This window comes from Grampus griseus, assembly GCF_964374135.1.
Source record: "Grampus griseus genome assembly, chromosome: 11".
NCBI lineage: Eukaryota > Metazoa > Chordata > Mammalia > Artiodactyla > Delphinidae > Grampus > Grampus griseus.
Genome location: NC_139005.1, coordinates 31,382,848 through 31,405,986, shown reverse-complemented (window position 1 = coordinate 31,405,986; position 23,139 = coordinate 31,382,848). Strand labels below are relative to the sequence as shown.

Here is a 23,139-nt window from a genome sequence, read left to right as displayed (position 1 = left end):
TACTTACAGTTTGAATGACCAACTAAGTCCGTATATTGAAACATTATCAACAGAGTGAGGTATTCTTTAGTAGTGGCCCTGGTTATTTAAAAGACCTTTTTAATATATTACACACTTCATCATACTGCTATCCCATCTAGATAAATTACCAAATGAGCAAGAGGGTACCAAACAAAACTAATAGGCTAGAGGAAGATTAATTAAGGAAGTTAACTGCTAATAATAAAGCTAAATCAAGGATGTATTTACTGATATCTGAACTGGGAAGGATGTACTTACCACAACTGTTAGTTCCCTTGAAAGTATCATCTATTGGACAATGAGTTACATTAAGACAGAAAAGGCATTTAAGGGCTCCTTCTCCACATATGACTTTCTTGTTATAATGTTAATATTCAAGATAAAATGCACCTGTAAGAATTTCCTTGTTAGTTAAGTTACTTACTGAGGAGAGCTAAACAGCTGAGTGCTGCAATCTGTAATGCTGCATTCTCTGAATACTGCTGCACAGCTTTCACCACAAACACATGCACCTCGTTTAATACCAGAATATTAAAAAAATTACCTGAAATTTAAGTGAGATATTAGTGGAAATTCTCATCCATGGAACTTAAATTACCTTTAATCACATAACAGTATTTAAATCAACAAATTTGAGTAGTGATGACTATTCTTAATGACATTAAAACATATATTTACTTTAATTAAAATAGCTTAAGAGGATTGCATAAAGTATTGAAAATTTATTTTACGCACTCATTCAATTATCTTGCTTAGACAACGGAACTGACTGGGCAAAAAAAAAAATTAAATGTTTGAGTTATATTAACTTGTGTTCATTGACTCCCTCTCATGTCATCATCATATTAAAACAATGAGGTATCTGTTATTCATGACACTACAATATTGAGTGTACAAAACAGCTTAATTTTCCTGCCTTCTAAAAGACGGGGGGAAAAAAACCTTCCTTGTCATTAAATGCTTTTGCTGAAACAGCCTTCTTTCACTTAAAGAATAGTGCTCAGAAAACCCATTGGCACACTTATCATTACCTGATCTTGTCTATGATAATCTTAGAAGAAAAATATGAGAATATTTTACTACCTCTAACCCAACCCAGGAAGACATCCCTTACGTTTTTATACTCATTCTTCTCATAGTCATATAGAAATCTAAATCCTTATAAGGAAAACACTTGTAAATGACAGTCCAAAAATATGTGCCTCCTTCCACTTAGCTTATCTGTAACTCATTAACAGTCACCAAGTTTCCTTCTAGGAGTAAGAATGAAACTCCTAGTTAGCTATATGTGTAATTAGATGATCCCTGAGACACACAGCCAGAATTGGAAAAGATTCTATACCATGAAAAGCCTAAAGCCCACACTAAATATCAATCAAGCCTTCAAAATCAAAAGGCAGATTAACTAGGGGTAGCTCTTGTTTATCAACATCTTTTTATGTTCATGCCTCTTCCGTATTCACCCATTAAGCTGACATACTCCCCAGCCCTTAGTGGTCTCTCGTCTTGGAGGGTCATTTCAAAAAGCGTTCTTTTCCACTTTTACCAGCTTATCTAAACTTGGGCTGTCTCACCTCCTTTTCCCCAGTATTATTCCCATGCCACTGCCAACAGCTGCTCTACCACTGAAAACTGTGTGACTCTGAGAAAACATCAGTGAGACTGGCCTTACCTTATTTTCATTTATATTTAATTTATGTGAAAATATATAGTAAATTATATAAGGCCTTTAAATGCATTAACCCCATAATTGAATTTCATAATTTGACAAAATGCTTAGTATTTATTTACTGACTTTGGGTTTTTATTTTAATTATGAGGAAGAAGTAAGTTTTATTCAGCTTCTTTGAAACAGTAACAGGGACAATAAATTCTCTAGTCACTAAGAAAGTACCTTTAACTAAAGATCAATTTGAGGAAATTCGCTGGTGGTCCAGTGGTTAAGACTCTGCACTGTCACTGCCAAGGGCCTGGGTTTAATCCCTGGTCAAGGAACTAAGATCCCACAAGCCTTGAGGTGCGGCCAAAAAAAGATCAATTTGATGACTTTTTACTTTCAAAAAATGTCACAGAACAATATGAAACTTATAATAGTTTATATGGTTTATTTAATTTCAACAGTATAATGTCAACCACCCTTAATGTGCTATTGTAGACCTATTTGAAATTCAAGTACCATTTCCTGAACATGACAATAAAACCACTTCCTCGTCTGGCTCATTTAAAGGATTACGGTAAACTCACATTCTTAGTATGTCATGCAAGTTTTAACTTGAGTGGTAAATCGTAGAACATGAAATAGAGAATTCTATATTAGTGTGCTACTATATTACCTAGATTTAAGAAATCAACTTTTGAATTACTTTACAACTTTACCAGATATCAGCTAGCTTGTACAACTGTGTGCTTCTTCATGAAAATATGAGTAAAATTCTCACCTGATAAAAGAAATAAACTAGTAAATGGCTACAACATTTTAGAAGAAATGCTTTGTTTTGCTTATGAATGCAGAAATTCTGTATTTTACCACTTACTGACTACATGATCTTGAATAAAACACACAGACTTGCTAAAATAGGTCCTCATCTGTAAATATGGAGATAATAAAAATATCACATCTCCCAGGATTGTTTCAAGGATCAAAAAATTATATACTGTATATGAAACTACTTTAGAAAATATGAAAGAAATGTGCAAATAAGACATTATTTTCATATCTCCACAGTTTTGGTCAAATGATAAGCATTCAATAAATGCTTATCAAGGAAAGAAACAAACCGAAGTTGTGCATGCAAATTAGAATTCAATTTATAAAAATTCCATTTTAACTGAAACTACCTAGGAATATTCCTAAGGCTAAAATCAATTGCAGAATTATACAAATTCTGAATACAGGGGATATAGCCATATTTATGTAAGTAAAAATATAAGTTGCTACAATAAAAACATAAAAATGAGTTTTTTCAAATGAATGATGTTTTTTCCCAGAGTTATAGTGATGAAAAGTCAAATGTCTATTATAATAATCCTGATTTTGCACAAAACATTTCTGGTGATCCTTTTTAGAAAAGGTTGTCGGAACCAATTTCCAACAGTTAGGGATCCTGCCTTACTATTCACCAACCATTTACTTTTTAATGCGTTGTTCTCCTCACAAAAACATCAAGGAAATCTCCAAGGTGTGTATTGAGGGAGTTGGGGAAGGCTCAACAAGGAGCTGAAACAAGAACTGTGAGCTGAAAGCAAATGGTCAAGCCAGAGTAGCCATGTGGGAAAGTATGAGTCACTGTGATCAACTAGCCTTGATCAGACTAGCCTTGTACTCTCTCCAAAGGAGGGTAGCTCAATCAGAGTCTCCCACTTCAAGTTTGAATCTTAAAAAGATTCTAAAGTGGTCCCAGGTCAGTCCTGTGCCCTAGCTTCTGGCAAACATCTCTGGATGAGATGTTTAGGTCCTCAGGATTCTCAGAGATTAAACTCAATCAAAGAAAAACTCACAAACATACAGGAAAACAAGACTCCATGACAGACAGGCAGTCAGCACAGGAGCAGTAGGTTTAAACTCTCAAGAACTTCATATATTGGAATTATCAGATACAGAACACAAGATAGCTATGTATTAATGATTAAATAAATAAAATTAGAATAAAAGAAAAGAGAAAGGGGAAGAGAAGAGTGAATAAGAGTCAGTCAAAAGTTACCTGGCAGATCTGAAAATAAATATATAAATTTTTTATATTTTAGATTTTTTTATAAATATATAAAAAATCTAATAAAATGACCAAGTTGAATTTATCATAGGAGTACAAAGTGGCTTACTGTTAGAAAACCTGTACAGGCAATTCTAATTCTCCATATTATCAAGATAAGAGGAAAACAAATGATCTTAAATTTTTTTTAAATATTTGATAAAATTCAATATTCATAATTCTTTTTTAAAAGCCCACATATTAAAATAAAAGCAAACAAGAAACAGAAGGAAACTTCTTAACTTGATAAAAGCTACTTGTCACAAAACAAACAAGATTGGGGCTTCCCTGGTGGCACAGTGGTTGAGAGTCCGCCTGCCGATGCAGGGGACATGGGTTCGTGCCCCGGTCCGGGAAGATCTCATGTGCCGCAGAGCGGCTGGGCCCGTGAGCCATGGCCGCTGAGCCTGCACGTCCGGAGCCTGTGCTCCGCAACGGAAGAGGCCACAACAGTGAGAGGCCCATGTACCGCAAAAAAATAATAATAATAAAAAAAAAACCAAGATTAACAACAACAATAACAACAACAAAACCCCATAAAATAAGCATTATTCTGGATAGAAGAATATAAAGCATTCCCTTTAAAATCAAGAAAACGACAAGGATGCCTACTATCACGGCTTCTAGTCAACACTGTACTAGTAATTGTGGGCCATGCAAGAAGACAAGGAAATCAAATTAAATAACTGCTACACAGAAAACTTAAGAGCATTTATAAATAACTTTTTAGAATTAATAAGAGTTTAGGTAAGATTAATATGCAAAAAATCATTTGCATTTCTTTACACATACACAGTTCAAAAATACAATTTTAAAAAAGATACCATTTATAATAACAAAAATAGGGTACCTAGAAATAACTAATAAGATGTGCAAGATTTGTATGGAAAAAATTATAATGTAAAGTTGTCCGTTCTTAAATTGATCCATATATTCTGTATAATTTTAATCAAAATCCAAATAGAGTTTTCCAAGGAACTGGACAAGTTAATTCTAAAATGTATATGGCATTGTAAAGGCCCATGAAAAAAGCCAAGCTGTAACCAAAGAAGAAGAATATATAATGACTTTACCTATTAGCTTTTGAGATATCAGGACTTACAGAGCTATAATAATTTAAACAGTTTGATATGGAGGCAGGCAAATCAAATCAACAAACACAACAGAACAGCAAAAACAGAAATACATATATTACATGTTATAAACCTATAAATAATACATACATATTATATACATATATTCAATATATGATACTACTGGGAAATGGCTGAACCATATAATAAATTGTGCTCTCCATATTATAAATGGGGGGGTTAATTGAATTCCTACTGTATAAAATAATTCCAAACAGATTTTAACACTTTAATGCTTAAATTAGAAAAATTTTGGATAAAATGTGGAATACATTTATTATGTTAGGCAAAGGAAGGATTTCTTAAAATACATTAAAAAGGTTAAATCACAAAGCAACTAATCATGAAATTAAACTATACCACAAAAACCACATAAAGAAGATAAAAAGACAGCTCACCAATCAAGACAAAATATTTTCGATACATATAACTGACCACCAAAACATTATTAGCCAGAACTAAGAATCAATTTTTAAGAAGATAGACTATACCATGAAAAAAAAGAAAAAGGCAAACCAGGTACTCCACAAAAAGAGGAAGCACCAATAGCAAAGAAATATTTGAAAAGATATTCACCTTCCTTTACACTTTCATAGCAAGAAAGATGGTAGTAGCATAAAACAAGACATAAACCAATGTCCGTGGATAGGAAAATGGATAAATAAATTGTGGTATACTCACATCATAGAATACTACATACAACTATATGCAAAAATATTCATGAGTCTTATAAACAAAATAGTCTTTAAAAACTTGCAGAAGACAACATTCAGCATGATGCCATTTTTATCAAGCAAAAACAAGCAAACGTTAACAATTTTGTTTACAGAGATAAATGAATGTAGTAAAATTTAATTTAGAAAGCAAAAGGTTTATTAACACAAAACTCTGGAGAGTGTTAACCTCTGTAGAGAAAGTGGAAGAAGGGCAGAGCCCAGAGTAGCTTTACCAGCACTGGTAATGTACTAATACTTAAGTTGGGTGAGGAGTTCTTTTGCACTGTGCTTCACATTTTCTATATGTTATGCTTATTTTTTTGTATGTATCAACTATTTACACAATAATACTTTAAATATAGCATAACAGTGATAAGACTTCTCATATTGCACACTTTTATTTTTGCCACTCCTATTAAAATTCCACCTAAGAATGGCAGAACAGTTTGCTAATTTACAATATTTCCATCCAGTGTATGTCAATATTTACTTAAACATAAGCATATGTATGCTATATATACTTACATCATACAGACTGCGATAAATTAACCAAGAATTATAACTTACCTAATGTAAGCCTATGGAGCAAGCAGCAACTCACTTCTTGGATTTTTTCACTGATAGGGAATGCTATCATGGCTTCTACCACAATATTATAACACCTGACATTGCCACTCATGAGGACTTCAACATTACTGCCTAAATTTAAAGAAATCATAATTTTCAATAAGGTAATAATTTCCCCTTTTAAATATGCATACAAAGACACCTTACAGAGATTTTAAATATATGGCAGTATAATGGCTACATTTCCAAATTTAAATATACTGTTCTGTCAAATAGCTATAAAAATACTGTTGCTCGATGTTAATATAATACAATTTAGGACTCATCTCTAGCATTAAGGGAAAGTTGCTTTATTCCTGTATTTTTGGCTTAAAAACTTAAAATAAAGGGAAAACTGAGAGTGCTTTTTATATAAGTCAAAATATGTAAAGTTTTGGCTGTAAGTTTTCAAATAAATGGATTTGGGGCCTGTTTCCGAATGAGGCACTATACCATTGGATAACGGATTTTAATTGCTCCTTTCCTCAAACCAACAGAAAGAAAATCAAGATTATATCAAATAGAAGAGGCAGAATCAGCTATCATCTATTTCCTGTCCATTCCAGAAGGGCAGCAGAAGAGCAGCCATTGTAAAAGGCAGCAAAACCGAGCTTCCTGAAGGCTCTGAGATAGACAGGGAAAAGAATGGATGAATGGGAGAGGAGGGACATAATATTAAAATGTATAACTAAGGGATAAACATAGGTGAACCACAAAGGAAGGAAAGAATCCACTGGGAAAGGCAATTAATCAATAGAGTATGTGAACCTATGTGGAGAAAACTAATTTATATGTCTGAATGAAATGTTGACTATTCTTAAAACAGACAGAAAAAAGGTGTTTGCAAAACATTTTTCTTTCTTTTCTGGCACAATCAAACTAACCAACTGTTTTCCAAAAACTACATTTTTAATGTTTAATTTGTATTTAAAAAAACACTAAATATGGAAAAAGAAGGAAATGAAATGAAAGGAAATGGCCTCAACGCAATTACCTCCTTTTATTCAGAATCAAAGATACAACTTGCTCTAGATTCAAGGTAAAGTTTAAGACACTTGCTTTCTTTTAAGTTTTAGTTGCTGCTTTCTTTGACCTTTCTTTATGAATGAGCACATTTACACTGGAGTTATGGTGATGTGGGTGGAAAAGAATGAATTTCAAAACAACCAGCACAAAATAAATAAATAAATGTATAGCCAAGGAAAGGTAAAATGAAGAATATATTCAGTTTGTTGGCAGTAGATGACTCAGAGAAGTTTAAATTCCATTTCCTATTATTGTTCTGCCCCATCTACTTCTAAGAGTTTAACTTTCCATGGATAAGAAAATGATGGATTTTATAACCATTATTAAGAACGGGCATTCTTTCACAAGGCGATTAGTCTCACATCTGTGAGATTTCTATGTCTGAAACCATATACGCATATTATATATAATAAGCTACATATGTATGAAATACAAAGCATGTAGTAATACTGTCAGTGTTTTAACCACACTTACTACATTACATTACCAGGTACTATTCTACATTTTTCACATTATTTAACTGATTTAATCCTCACAACTTCACATGTGTGAAGATGAAATTATTACCAGATAAATGCATGTGTAAATCCTGTACAAGCCCAAACAGGTAATACATGAAATACAAAATGCTCATGTGCACTTACAAAAGTAATAGAAATCTGATGTATTATTTTTGTCCATTAGTATTCACTGGTAGCATACACAGCAAATTAATTTCTTCTTATTTGTACTTTTTTTGTTATAAAAGTGGCTAGATTTCATAGCATCACCCAAATGCTAAACAAGAATCACAATAAAGTTCCAACTCCTTCCTGTGGCTTTTCAGGCCCTGGGATCTGGTTATGTCTCCAGCCTCATCCACTGACTCTCATCGAGCCCTTCCCCTACCTCCATGAAATGGCACAGGAGCAGATGCTCAGGGCTCTACATGTGTACTACACACACGCATGCGTGCACACACTTATAAATACAGTTTACTGAGCTACTTTTATCCTCTTGATTCCTCTATGCTATCTTTTGCTCCAGGATCTTTACGCTTAGGATGCCCACTGCCTGGGATACTGCCTGCACTTCTACTTCACCTCACACCTCTCCGCACACAAAGCTCTCCTCATCATTCAAGACTCCGCTGAGAGATCTTGCCTCACTCCCTGTTTGTTCTCAAAACCCTAGGTACTTCTGCCAACACTTGCCCTATAATACTTCGTAATCACTTCCATGCTTATCTGTATCTTGTGGGGTACTATGGGGTCAGAAAAGGAAAGAAATATGTTTATATTTTCTGCTACTGTTTCTCCAGCACCAAGCCCAGAGCCGGTAGCAGTACAGCATCAATAAATAAAAATTTATTAAATGAATAAATGAATGAGTTTAGCATCTACAAGTTCCTAAATAATAAAAATATTTTTGAAACACACTCAGAAAGAAGATATATTGTAATTTTTCAGATTCAAAAATGAAACCATGTATGCAGGCTACTTACAAGGAATTGCTAGGGAATATAAACAGTGCAGTACATGAAACACAATTTCCTCTTCATCTTTAAAATGTTTTAATGTACTTAGCAATATCATATAATCTTTATTCTCAACAAATTCAGTCAGTTGCTCCTCTGAAACTAAAAAATGAAAGACAAAATACCGAAAGAGCTCAAACATGATATAAAAGTTTAATTACTCAAAAATATAATATTCATGATGATTAGATAAGACAGTAGATACAACAAACAAATTAAAAATTATATTTTAGCAAAGAGCACTTCCTAGGAATTTTATAACGGGGAAAATAGCTATTGAGGTTAAAATAATTGTTTTGACCCATATTAGTTATTCCATGTTTTGAAATGTAGTGACCATGTAGTGACCAAACTTCTCAGAAAAATAAAATTATTTACAATTTCATTTGAAAGATTCTAGAGAAAACTAATCAATGAATAATAAAGATGGCCTACTGAAATGAACATATCACAATACTTAAAATGGAGTGGTTGGGCTTCCCTGGTGGCGCAGTGGTTGAGAGTCCGCCTGCGGATGCAGGGGACACGGGTTCGTGCCCCGGTCCGGGAAGATCCCACATGTCGCGAAGTGGCCGGGCCCGTGAGCCATGGCCGCTGAGCCTGCGCGTCTGGAGCCTGTGCTCCGCAACGGGAGAGGCCACAGCAGTGAGAGGCCCACGTATCGCAAAAAAAAAAAAAAAAAAAAAGGAGTGGTTAATGGTACATTGTTGAAGGGCAGCTCAGCTAAGTGGATGAGTTCAAGAGGAATGAACTTTAGCAAATAACAAGTAATTAGACTTTGAAATACTTTATCTTAATGGTCTGACTTCATCAGAGATCAAAAATTGTCATCATTAATTTTCATAATTAAAGTCTTGGGATCAAGCCAATGAGTTTCATTTGGAGTCATTTTATTGGGTGGGAACCTCAAAAACATGTATAAAAATCTGGTTTATCTAGCCTGAGAAGGACACTGACATAAATGTTAGTGTCACTGTTCATAATCAACATTACTTTTTGCGTTCAACTTTACACCAATAGTCCATATAATATAATGTGAAATTGACTGGGTTCTTCTAATAAATGAGAAGTATCACCAAACCTTCTCATTTTATGAAACAGTTTCCAGGGCATAGTTTCAAATTTTGAAAATTAACTTTACACGTGCCACTAAGTAATGGGGAACTTCATATTCTTGAAAACTTCAGAAATGTTTCTACTTTACATATACAATCACAACACTGTCAGCGCTGATCTATCAAATAAGATCGTCTTTTTAACATTCCGTGGCGCTTCTCCATATGTCCTAGATGGATCCCACAATGCTGGTGAGTGATGCTAACCCTTCTTTCATGAATAAGAATGTGCCCCTTAAACTGCAGCACAGAAGATTATAAGCCCTCAAGACAGTAATTCCTCAAACTCTATTCTGCCCAATTCTTATGAAAAGCTTAGTTTCAAGATATGACATTTAGAGAAGACAGCCTGAAAGACATGCAGTTCCTCCATTCCTCTCTTCCACCATCAGAGAGCTGAGCCCCATGTCCATGCTGTTCTGACTCTTGATAGAATCTCTTTCACTGAAATACACTTTGTGTTCCTTGCAAACTGTATGTATTTTATCAACTTATCCAGGGAAACCCAAGGGAGTATTTTCTCAAGTCTCCCATGAGACTGATTGCTTCTTCTGATTAATGAGTTTACTTTTATCTCAAGTAACTTTGTAACCAATGATGTTTACCTCTTTGCCTGATAGGAAGCAAAGAACCAAATTTCTGGTCCATCCCTTTGCAAAGATACAGGATCTGAAGTAAGCAGTAAATTTAACCTAGCTTCATATCATTTTCCCTTCACCCATTTCCTCATTCATTTTTCTTTTCCTCTAATGTATTATAAATATCTATAAGCTATTTGAAGTCCTTCTGGAATAAGACAGGGAATTAAACAGTAGAATTTCCATTCCTGGAGCTTCCAGAAACTAGAGTAGGTAAACTGATATGAACACAGGGCCCACATACGTTATTCTTATCCTAAACTCCTAGCACTGTTGGCTTTCATAATGACACAAAAGGTGCTCTCAAAAACTGTGGTAAATTGAATTGTAATGGAGATAACTAGCTGTGTACTCTCAGGCAGGTTGCTCATTTCACTTCTCTGATCCATTTCCTCACCAAACCAGTGGAAGGACTAAAGGTTCCAACCAACTATAAAATTACATGGCTATCTCTGTCATCATTCTCAGTGCCATGTGATAAAATACATATTAGTCTTTTTCCTAAAGGACACTTTGTAAACCTCTTAGCTCTTTATCCAGAGCCTTTAGCAATTTCTAAAACCTCTGGTGATGACTTATAAACCCAAACTTAACCTATGCTTGGCTTCACAGTATTGCTTTTTCTTCCTTAACTCCTACACATACAGTTTGCAAAGTGAACCTATGCCTTGCTAAGCAATGGAAGAAAGTTTACTACAATTGCATAATTGATAATCCATGAATGAAATTCATTCTGCAAAAACAAGCAATATTTCTGAATTAACCCCATTACTTATCCTTGACTGACAATCCAACTTTTAATAAATAGTACAATTTCAGATATTTTCTTATTATCATAATTATATCCTACTTATCCCACTATAAACCGTTTCTTCTTACATAAATATCAAAATAAAGAATTTGACATTTTAAATACCTCTCTCAAACAGCACATGTAAAGCTTTGCATCCAAGTTTCTGGACTTCGTCATTGGCTGAAAATGTGCGCATGGCATCAAAAATTAACAAGAAAATATCATTTTCTTCATCCAGTATCAGCAAAGTGATTTTACCTATTTCAAAGAGAATATGCTCCAAGTAAATAGCTGCTTTAACATTTAATGTCTTCATTTTTACATGAGGGTTATGAATGGTTTGTGGACTTCTCTTTCTGATGAACCACGTAATTGTCCCAGATGTTAGACCTATCAAGCTTTACGGTCTTTCTAAATGAGATAAACTCCCAGTACACTTTCCTATAACTCTGTGATTCCCAATCAATACCCATAGCCAAGACCTTTTGCCCCGAATTCCTGAAACATTTCTACCTGCCTCTTAGACAACACCACCTGAATACTCCATGGCCACCCAAACCTAGCCTACTCCAGTTCCATCTCTTCATCAATAACCACCATCCAATAGTTACCAGAGAAACTACAGTCATCTTCCTTCTTTCATCCTCCCTCTCTCTTCTCATTCTCTGACTAGCCAAAGAATCAACTCATTACCAAGTCCTTCAAGTCTAACTTCTAAATATCTCAAAAACTCCTTTTGAACTAGGCCCCTCCATCTCTGTCTTGTTCAGGACCCCAACACGTCTCACCTAGAATGCAAACACAATTGCATAATTGCTCTGGTAGGTCCAAATCCCTACCTAACTAGTTTACCTGCTGCATTATATTTCTAAAATACAAACGTGATCTGTAAATCCCTTGCTGAAGTCTTCTAAGGCCTTCTCGCACTCCTCAGTCTGACAAACAAGACTTTTCACAGACTACATGTATCTCATCAGCCTCACGTCCCTCCCTGCACCACTGACTCCAAACATGCTAAACCCCTTGCTCATCATGAACACATTTCTTTTGATATCTTTTTGCACTTGCACTAGCTGCGTGGAATGCCCTTGCCATTTTCTGCACCAAATATGATCCCACCTTAAATCAAGAAATAACACAAACAGTACCTATTCTGTCAATAAAAACTGTAGGAGTGGTAGTCGTAGCAAACACTTCTATAGCACATAACATGTCAGACATAGGTTGAAGTATTGATAGTTCACTCTAACACATGTAAACCACCACAACCCCGTGAGGTAGGTGCAATCCTCATGTTAGATAGAGATAAGGAAACTGAGGCACAGAAGTGATGCAGTGACTTTGCCCAAAGTAGAACAAATAAGAGGCAGAGCTGGATTAAAATTAAAGCAGGTCATGACCATGCTCTTAACTCCTACAAATGAGCTTAGCTGCTGTCTTCTCTTTGTTCCTATCGTGGTTTTCTTCATATCTCTGTTAGAGTACTTTCCTCATTACATTGAAATCATTTCTTTAAATGCTTTTTATCTCTTTGTCAGTGCTATCCAATTCCGTAGCCACCAATCACATGAGGCTACTTAAACTCAAATTTAAATCAATTAAAATTAAATAAAATTAAAATTCAGTTTCTCACATTTCCAATGTTCAACCACCACACGTGGCTACTCGCCATGATTTTGAACATATACAACATTTCCTTCATTGCAAAAAGTTATATTGGACAGTGGTGCTGGACTATGAACTTCTACATTGTAGGAACTTTGCCTCACCTGTCTGAGAGTTCTCTAGCAGCCAGCACAGCAGTAAGTGCCAATAACTATTACCTCAGTTAACAAATAAGCCAAACAAAAAAATGATTCATAAATTAGCCTCTAATAAGTACCTGAAATGAACTCTAAAACACATTACAAATTTTCCTAAAAGCTCAAAATTCTTAATGTTACGTGGAAGAAATTAACTAGTCTTTTTAAAACACATGTCAAATTTACTATTTGTCTACATGCTGCTAACCTTGATATATTCATGTTGGGAGATTTCTCAAATTCATAAACCTCCTGTCCATTGCCAAATGGAGAATAAATCTTTACCTCCCCACCCCCACCAAAAAACAAGATCCCAAGGATGAGTTTAAATAAATTATGGTTAAGACTAGTTAGTACATCCCATTATATATTTTAATAAAAGGCTCTGGTGAAGTGGTGAGTACCTTCTGGCCTTTCCTATCCCTCTTCAGTTCATTCTCTGATCTTCACCCTCTTTCTTCCTTTCTCTTTCTCCTATTGGACCTTCATCACTTAGCATGGCCAATGAGGGCCTTTAAAAATCTTACCACCCACACATCCAGCCCCTCCCAGGCCTCTGCAACGCTGCACATGCTGTTTTCTTGACCTAAAGCACCCTTCACACTTTGAAGGAAATCCACCCTATCCTTCATGCTTAGCTTCCCTGAAAGGAGCCTTTCTTCTCAGAACCTTACATCATAGCAAGTGTCTGTCACAGCAATGCTCACAACTATTGCACCACAGCAACATTCTTTATTTTCAGGTCCATTATCCTCCAAGTATAAGTTTACTCAGGGAAAGAACCTGACATGTGAAATCAGACCCTGGTTCTACTACTTTTTGGCTGAGGCAATCTCTCTATGCTTCAGTGTTCTCTAGAAAACTGAGATAAAATAATAAACTCAAGGGATGTTTTGAGGATTATGCTTTTAAAAGCATATTAAGTATTTTACATGTTAAGCCTAGCATTTAGCAAGCGCTCAAGAAGAAATGCTATATATTTTTATTATGACGTATTACTATTATGTCATACTCTAGAGCATATATTATAGAAAACATATTAGAGATATAATGAAGTACAATACAGTCAAGACAAGGACATGTATGGCTAACAAACTAATGAGAATGTGAGATGTGGGACCAGATCTGAGGAGCAAAGCTGGGGACAGACATTAGATTTGGGAGTAATATATAAGGTGATGTTTAAGGCCAAGATGTTGGGTGGTATTTTTGAGAGAAAAAGTGTAGAGAAAAGAGATAGGGAAAGAAAATGGAGGGGCTTCCCTGGTGGCACAATGGTTAAGAATCTGCCTGCCAATGCAGGGGACACGGGTTTGGGCCGTGGTCCAGGAAGATCCCACATGTCACAGAGCAACAAAGCTCGTGCGCCGCAACTACTGAGCCTGTGCTCTAGAGCCCGCGAGCCACAACTACTGAGCCCACATGCCACAACTACTGAAGCCCACGTGCCTAGAGCCCATGCTCCACAATAAAGAGAAGCCACCCAGTGAGAAGCCCACACATACAATGAAAAGTAGCCCCTGCTCCCCGCAACTAGAGAAAGCCTGCACGCAGCAACCAAGACCCAATGCAGCCAAAAATAAATAAATAAATTTATTTTTAAAAAATGGAAAATGGAAACAGAATTTTGGAAATCATCAATATTGAGGTTATATTATGTGATTATACTTTAAAAAAATAACATCAAAACACATATAGCAAATGGTTTAAAATGTTTTTTTCAGTCAACATTAAAAATGTGTGTATATACTACCTGAAGTTAGGAGAAGATCTAAGGCCTTCAATCCAACTGTTGACAGGTTGACACTGGCATTATGAACTGTTAGCATTTTAAGAATCAGTCTGTAATTAAAAACAAAAATCAAGATCATACCTAGATGTTTGCTCTTTTAGATATTGTTTTTTACTCACCTACATTTTTATTCATCTCATTGTATTTCATTCCCCATATTGAAGCTAGTGTATTTTTTCTCCCTGTAAACCTGAGCCAGGTTTATGATGACTAACAGGGAATTATTATGAGTCTCCATAGAAAAGTTATAACTTTTTCCTCTAAATATTCAAATTCAACTATTAACTATTTCACCCAATTCTATATCCAAAATAATATTGAGTTATATGCACCAAGGGATCAATCATTTTATATGTGATACAAACTTGTAAATTATGTTATACACATTGATATTATTATAGAGAGATGTAATTAAAATGTTAGCTTGTATATAAAAATTAAGAACCATTTGAATATTTAAATTATTGATTTTTACTATTTTTGAAAGAGAAATTGATATTTTATAACAGAAAGTGAACCTAGTCTATCAATAGTATTCAATTAGTTCAAATGCATTAAATTTGAGCCCCTGAGTTATCAATTCTAAAATATGCAATCTTTAGTCTATTCCTACCCCAGTGCTGTTTGGCTTTCTATTGTTAGAAGAAGAGAGAGCCTCCATGGCTTCACCTAGATCCAAGAAACTTGGCACGTGGTCTCCAGGTGGTGAGGTGAGGAACTGAGAGACCCTGTCCTTCGACTCTGTCAATTCTCCTCCTACCTATGCTGCCCCTACCTCTCCCTGCACCACTCCCACTATTCCTGACTTCAACACCACACAAGAGATTTCTCCTTTAGTACTGTAAGCCTTTGGGGGGATAAAAGTCCTTGAATATAAGGAGATATGTTTTACAATAAATATTTGCTGGTAATGATCTAATATGCTCCACTGTAGAGAGAGTGTGTCTACACTGTTCACACTACTTCTGGCCTAAAGGAGTGTAATACCTGATGAACAGAAGTTGAATGAATGATGAGTGAGTGACCAAATAAATGAGTGAATGAAACTTCCTGTAGAAACGTTTATGTAAGTTAATTTGAACATTTGGTTTATACCAGAATATGACTAGATGAGTTTTCCATTGCTCCCTAAAGTTATAGATGGCTAATCTTTGGGGATCTTGGAAATTCTCATCCAAACCAAGGGACACATAACATTACAACTACTAATTGCAGGCATATTTTGTCTAATTCCTCATTAAATGCAGTATTCTTTACTACTGACTCATAGAATTTCAGAGATTTCAGAGAACACCTATTAACTGTAATTAGTCTCTTTTCAGAGCACAGTCTTTAGATGCTAGAAACCGAAGAACAGCAACACAAGTTTATCAAAGATGGAAAAATGTATAAGCACGGACATGCTCGCCTATGAACAAACAGCTCTGATTTGTCAAAATCTGCAGCCACAGTTAATACTAATAACTAATGCAAAGATGTAAAATTTAGTTTTGCATTAATTACGTTTTCCACAAGCAATATGCCTTTGGAAGCAATTAGTATTCACTTCTCTGTGGTAAAGAAGAGTCACATTAGGTATAAAGAACACCTAAAGTTGATGACAGAAGATATTTTGTTAAATGTCAAGAAACAAAGTTTTCCAAAAAGGATTTTCCTGGAAACACATTTTTTTTTCAGAAAAGTTTTTCTTAACTAATTATGGCTAAAGAAGTAGTCTCATTTAAGAAGTCATTATGTTGCAAACTGCAATAATATAGCTGGTAAATAGCTATCAGGATTTGGCTGCAGATGTGCTGAAAGATAATTTCCTCTTTTTTCTTCATTTTGAAAGCTGTAGTTTAAGCTCATTAAATATATATGTATGAATATACATAAATGTACTTTTTAAAGACAGTAAAGCATAAATTTCTAAATTACTATTTATAGAACTAACATTTTAGTTCCCATATTTTTGTTTTGAAGAAGTAGTGGTTTGTGTCAGTTCTACTATTAAAAAGTAAAAAAAGAGGGGCATCCCTGGTGGCGCAGTGGTTGAGAGTCCGCCTGCTGATGCAGGGGACACGGGTTCGTGCCCCGGTCCGGGAAGATCCCACATGCCGCGGAGCGGCTGTGCCCGTGAGCCATGGCTGCTGAGCCTGCGCATCCAGAGCCTGTGCTCCACAACGGGAGAGGCCACAACAGTGAGAGGCCCGCATACCGCAAAAAAAAAAAAAAAAGAAAAGAAAAAATCTTTCCTTGGTTTGAATTCATAAACAGTCATCAACAATCTACAACTTAATCAATTGTATAACTATTATTATATTACTAAAATAATAACAACACCTGACTTCTTACCTCAAATGTTAGTTTTCTAATTCAAATAGATTATAGACTTCTGAGTCAAAAGCTCTCTATAAATGTAAACCATTGATTCAGGGAAAACTATATGTATTTTAAAGGATTTTTACTAGATTGGCTTGGATTGCAAATATAATGTATCAAGGGAAGGGTTGTCATATGTACAGATAAATACTCAATGCAGTTTGTTTTTACATACTTACTGGTGAACCCCTAGGACTTCCCAATCATGTCCAATATCCTGGGGACCCATTAAGCTTTGCATTGTATTTGGACAGATTTCTATTAATTTGCATAAAAGTGACCAACCCACCTAAAAACAAGAAAGACAAATATTCACATTTTTTAAAAAACCACACAAATAGAATATATTCAGTCAAAGAATCTCTTCATTCTTAATAGAATAGGTGGCTACATTATTTTAAAATAATTATTTTAAAACAAAATGATACTCTAAAAATGCTTACTGAGAAAAGCAACTCATATACTTAGAATACATCTTTCTTCAAAAATCTACTGAAAAGGCATACAAAAATATGATAACATTTCTGAATGATGAAGGCAATAGACTGCCTATTGTCTACATAAAAGGAAATAAAACACACAAAAAAAATAGTTTTAGAGGACACACCAAAATTATGAAGTACAGGAAAGGCTATTCTCAGGCCTTCGTACCTTTTAAGGCATATCTACCTGACAGATTTTCTTCTAAATATTTAGTACTTTAATTATAAGAAGAAATGAAGTAGTTTGGAATGGAGGATTAGGGGAAGTTGGAGATTTTGATGGCAAAGTGTAAGTTATCTGGAAAGACTGCTCCCCAGATAATGGAGCTAGAAAAAAATAGCAAAAGAAGTAGTATCGTCTGATGACAATGTAATGTCTTTCATAGGTAAAAGAGACAGGCATTATGAGATAGAGAGGAGGTAGAATTTCTCAGTGGACCCCTCTAGATTTCTTCCGTACACCTAACTATGAGCTGATGAGATTTAGACATCACAAGTGTCCCTAAACTCTCTCACATTCCCAAATTAAGTATGATCTTACTGATGCATTTTAAATATACCTTCGTTCAGCTCATTTATACATGATGCCAACTTGAATAAGCTGCTCTTTACTTCTGAAAAAAATACATTTTTTTACATACGATATTTTAACTCCAAACTGGAGATTAAATTTAACTCACTTTTCCTGTTATAGTTTCCTCCCCAAATTTAAGGACTCTTCAATTCTTTCTACTATATTACAGAACTAAACTTGATATGGTCAGAAAAAGAAAATAGAAAATGCATATACATGCAGATCTAGAGATTAATGAAAAAGTGCCTAAGCACGATGTATGATAAATACCAATATAATATGAATCCTGAAAGCAGGATTCGCTAGAATTACTCAGGGAAGAATATAATACAGAAAAGGTAGAATTTGAGTCAGATTTCAAAAGAATTATAAATTTGGTCACTCAAAATAGGAAAATGGAAACTTCTAATACTGATGAGTTGTGAGGAAGGAAAGTAAGATGCTAAATGGTGAGGAGGCTGCCAAAGAGGGGCCCATTGCTAAATGAGACTGGATACGTGAGTTGGAGCTGAGTGGTACAGACGGTTGAGTGACAAGGGGAGAAATCTCTATGCAACCAAAAAGGAATAATGCCACGTTTCCTACTTGTTTACAGGAATAAACAAGGGGTGTTTAATAAGATAAAAGTGATTACATAAGATCTCGTTACAATATTATTTCCAGATCTTTTCTGGATTAAGCATGAATTGCAATACTCTGTCATCACTTCCTCTTACACGATTTCAAATTCCTTGAAAAGGAAGCAATTTCTGACAGCTATTTTTACCTATATTTAAGTAGACAACCTCCTCCACGTAAGCCGAACAGACATTGACAATCCGGATGTCATAGAAACTGGCTATTTTTGTGCTTTCATAAAATCATCAAGACTTTTTTCCCCAAGTATTTCAAAAATTAACATTTGGAACAGTTTCTGGTGGGAAATATAAAATCATAAATCACACAGGATACTATACTCATCTCTGCACCTGCATGGCTAACTCAAGGAGAAAACCTGTTTTGTTTTGCTTGATGAAACAGCAGCATCAGCAATTGCTTTGCAAAAAGACTGAGGCAACTGAGCTTCCAAGATTAAATAGAATTGCTAGCAGCAAAGCAGAGGTAACAATTGATCCATTAATGTATTCAATTAAAAGCTTATCTTTCAAAAAGAGAAGGCTCCCATCCTGCACAGTTATAATACAATTAAATTGGTAGTTTCACTTTATTATAATTATTCTGTAAACTCAAGCATCTAAGTAATGCACAATGGGAAAGAGTCTAGGGGTTAAAGAAAATTTTAGTCACTTTCATATATTTCACTCACTTACATCAAAGGTGGAAACTGTGGATAAAGAGACGTAATGTAAACTGAAGAACACAGAGAAATGATCAGATGACTGGCAGGAAAAGAAATTTATAAGACAGCAGCCTAACTACCAATTCTCTAAAGATTGTCATTTATTAAGGAGAACTAATAAAATATGAAAAGACATTGAAAATAAAAATTCAGAGTCTGGAATGTCATGTTAAATGAATTCTGAAAACAAACCTTACTATTTACTTTTGAAGGGTACTTTACCTTAACTCCTTAAATTCATCAAGTGATTTTAATTCAGCACCTCCAGCTGATTCAAGATATAAAGCTTTAAAGAATATCTAGACTAATTTCACCAGTAATATGAAGAAAGCTGAAGGAAAAAAATTTTTTTTCTTTTAAGTGGAGTATTAAAATATCAGTAGAGCTACCCCACTCCACATCCCTTTGATAAGATCAATGATAATTTAAATCGATAATGTCATTGTGCGTAGCAGGGCCACAGCATTTGTATCATACCATTGTACTTTTTACTTGCGTAAAAATCTTATGACATCAGCACCTACTATATGATGGAAAAAGATTCTGAAGGTGTGTGAAGCTTGAGTCCTGACCCTGTCACTAGCTCTGCGATCCTAAATGAGCTACTTATTCTGAGGAAAAAACATTCAGTGTGATTTCTGAGAGGATAGTGAGAGTCCAGCAAGAATCAAATGATATAATATACATAATGCCCTTTGTAGAGTAATATATTGTGCTGAAACTAATAATTCTATTCCATTAAATTACCAAATCAAAAGACAATTCCTTATTTTCATTTATCTCTGGTACCTACTGGGCAAGGATATTGAGTGACATTCATAACTACTCCAAACAAACATGTCCAGGCTCAGGCAGTTTCTAAAATGAAGAAGAATTAGGTGGTGGGAATGTTGCAGGCTTCCCTGGATTCTCAAGTCTAGCACTGCCTCCTCTGGACCCTGCAGACCAAAGGCCACCCAGGGCCCAATTGTTCTGAGTTGTACCTGGCAGAGGAGACTACCAAGAACAGAATCCAAGGAATGGAGGCTGTCAGACAAGGCACTTTGGAACACCAAAGCAGAGGCAAGTTAAGAAGGATGATGTGGGTGGAGAGTAGCAAGCACAATAGGCCAGTTTGCCATGAAACTCATGTTTCATGGGCAAAATTCAGACACTGGGTGTTAAAAAGAACAGTGTCTTTATCATGTCTCCATTTTTTCATGATCTTATTTGCTAACAACCTGAAAATCAATAGTCAGATGGGAAATATTTCAGTTGAAGAAAAATAAAAGTAACCATTTATCTGAGATATAAACATCTTCATATAAAAGAAGCTAGATATGTTTCACCCAAACTAGACATAGCTAGACACAGAGATTAGCATAAGATAGACAGATACAGACTTAAGAGATCCAGATAATTCTTACATCTGTCTAGCCTCTCAAGTAGGTATTAAGAAACATTGCACCTCGATAGAGTTCAAAGTTCAATTCTCTTTCCCTTCAGGATCTAACATGCAAATGAAAAAAGTAATTTCAGTTCCCCAAATCTCAATATCTACAAAGGAAGTTAACCTTAGGCAGTAATTTTGTTTTGACTGTAAATCATCCTTAATTATCATCTTAAGGCTCCTTTTTAAATATATCTAAGATATGTAACAAATTTCTGGGTTTCCTACAGTGCAGTTTCTAAGATTCACTTTTACATTCATTTTATATGAAAACGGTTGAGAAGTATAGATTTAAACTTACAGGGGAATCCTAAAACATCACTCTTTAGATAATACATTGTGTACTACAACTAAAGAAGGTTAGAAATCTGTCTTCAGGTTTAAAAAAAAAAGAAAACCTTAAACCTATGAGAGTTTGCCAGTAACTTCATTTTATTAAGTTAATTATTATTAGTTCTATTACTGTTCATTATTCCTCTTTCCCAAACTATTCACAATTGTGTCATCTGCAGGACATGCTGTACATTGGGAAGATTCTTAGAATAATTTTATTTAAGCACTGATGATCTAGCCATCTAGCCAATGTCAGAACGAAACCTCAATCCATTATTATTCCCCTCCCACCACCATCCATATTCTGTCAGCCGACTGTATAAAGTTACTTCTTAAATACAATTAGGGAGCACACAGTTGGCCCTCTTACACCGTTAACATTTGATAATGATTTGAAAACGCTTCCATCTTAAAACCACAGTCAGCGGTTTGTCAGGACAAATCTCAGAAATAACCCAGAACTCTGGGTATAGAATATTAATAGAAAAACACCTACTTCCAATGAGAAGGGGAAATGGGAGAAATGAAAACAACTCCTTTACCTGCTGCACACTAGCGACTCTCATATACGAGTCCAAGACGATCAACAGAGGCACGTGGACATTTTTGTCTTGAAATAACTTGGAGGCTGGAAAAGAAGGGGGTTAGGGAAAAGTAGCAAAGTCACGATTCATGGCACCCCTTTTAAGTCTGAAAAGGAGGGAGAAAACAAAAGAAGTGAGCTCAAGACCTTCCTAGAATTATCAGCTCTTTTCTGCCCTAAGGAGTAGAGGGTTTGCGGCTCCTCAAGAATCCAGGTTTGTGCGGCCACAAAGTTCGGGGGGAGAAAGTTTGTAAAAAAAAGGCCGGGGGGGAAGGAGGGCCGGGGCGGGGGGCGGTAAAGGGACAGTTCCCTGGCAAACGATTACCGTGGTCGGCGTAAGTGAACACGAGCATATCCTCCAGGATTTGGACCAGCGTCTCTATCTGTTTTCCTTCCTGGACATTGTTCAGCCTGACTATCAACTTCTTCAGAGTTTCCTCATCCTCCTCCTCGCAGTCCTGGCAGCTGCCACTGGCCATGACCGACCCTGCTTCAAACCGGCCGCCCCTCCCGCACCAAGGCCGGCCGCTCCGGTCGGAAGACGAGCCCAGCTCACCGCCCGCAGCCAGCGCTCCCGGCTGACCCCATCTGCACCCACGCCCGCCCATTTATGCGAAGGCGGCGGCTCCGCGTCCGGCGCCGCCCTCCCCCGCCCGCTCCCTTTCCTCCTCTGCTTCCCCTTCCCCCACCCAGGGCCAAAACACAGCTCTGGGGCCTGCGAGAGGTTCAGCTGAGGTGCTGTGCCCGCAGAACCGTGGCAGGCAGGCAGGACGCAGCAAGAGCCCGCCCGGCCCGGGTGACAGTGGCCGTGGCCCCCGCGCCGGCCGAGACGGGACCCCGGGCCGGCGCAGCCTCCCGAGACCGGATCCCACTCTCCGCAGCGGCGCGGCCGGGAGTCGCGCAGGAAGAAACCGACTCAGCGGACTCCGCCAAGTGCCCAGTCCCCGGGCGCTGCAGCGGCCGGCGAGGCGCGCGGTGGGCACCGCGGCCCACGCGACCCGACCCACCAGCCTTGACTCCTGCAGCCCCGCGGAAGGTCTGGGAACTAGGAAGAAGAAAAATAAAAGCTGCCGCGGATCTCCAGATCTAAGAATAGAAATCGGGGCGTTGGGAAAAGAGGGAGCCGCCCAG

At 36.4% G+C, this 23,139-nt stretch overlaps 1 protein-coding gene across 3 annotated transcripts in view; it reads right to left on the bottom strand.

Annotated features, from left to right (window-relative positions):
• LRRK2 (leucine rich repeat kinase 2) overlaps positions 1 to 22,554 on the bottom strand; it is a 155,875-nt gene extending 133,321 nt beyond the window's left edge. For 2 of the 3 annotated variants that reach the window (XM_082665511.1, XM_082665512.1), the window contains exons 1-8: positions 22,334 to 22,554; positions 21,968 to 22,053; positions 17,448 to 17,557; positions 14,869 to 14,957; positions 11,437 to 11,571; positions 8,735 to 8,869; positions 6,187 to 6,318; positions 446 to 565 (exon numbers count right to left, since the gene is read on the bottom strand). In XM_082665511.1, coding sequence (XP_082521637.1) covers positions 446 to 565; positions 6,187 to 6,318; positions 8,735 to 8,869; positions 11,437 to 11,571; positions 14,869 to 14,957; positions 17,448 to 17,557; positions 21,968 to 22,053; positions 22,334 to 22,487 — 961 coding nt within the window. In that variant the 5' untranslated portion in view covers positions 22,488 to 22,554. The remainder of the gene's footprint in view (positions 1 to 445; positions 566 to 6,186; positions 6,319 to 8,734; positions 8,870 to 11,436; positions 11,572 to 14,868; positions 14,958 to 17,447; positions 17,558 to 21,967; positions 22,054 to 22,333) is intronic. The other variant, XM_082665513.1, reaches the window with a different exon arrangement.
• Between the last annotated feature and the right edge of the window lie 585 nt (positions 22,555 to 23,139).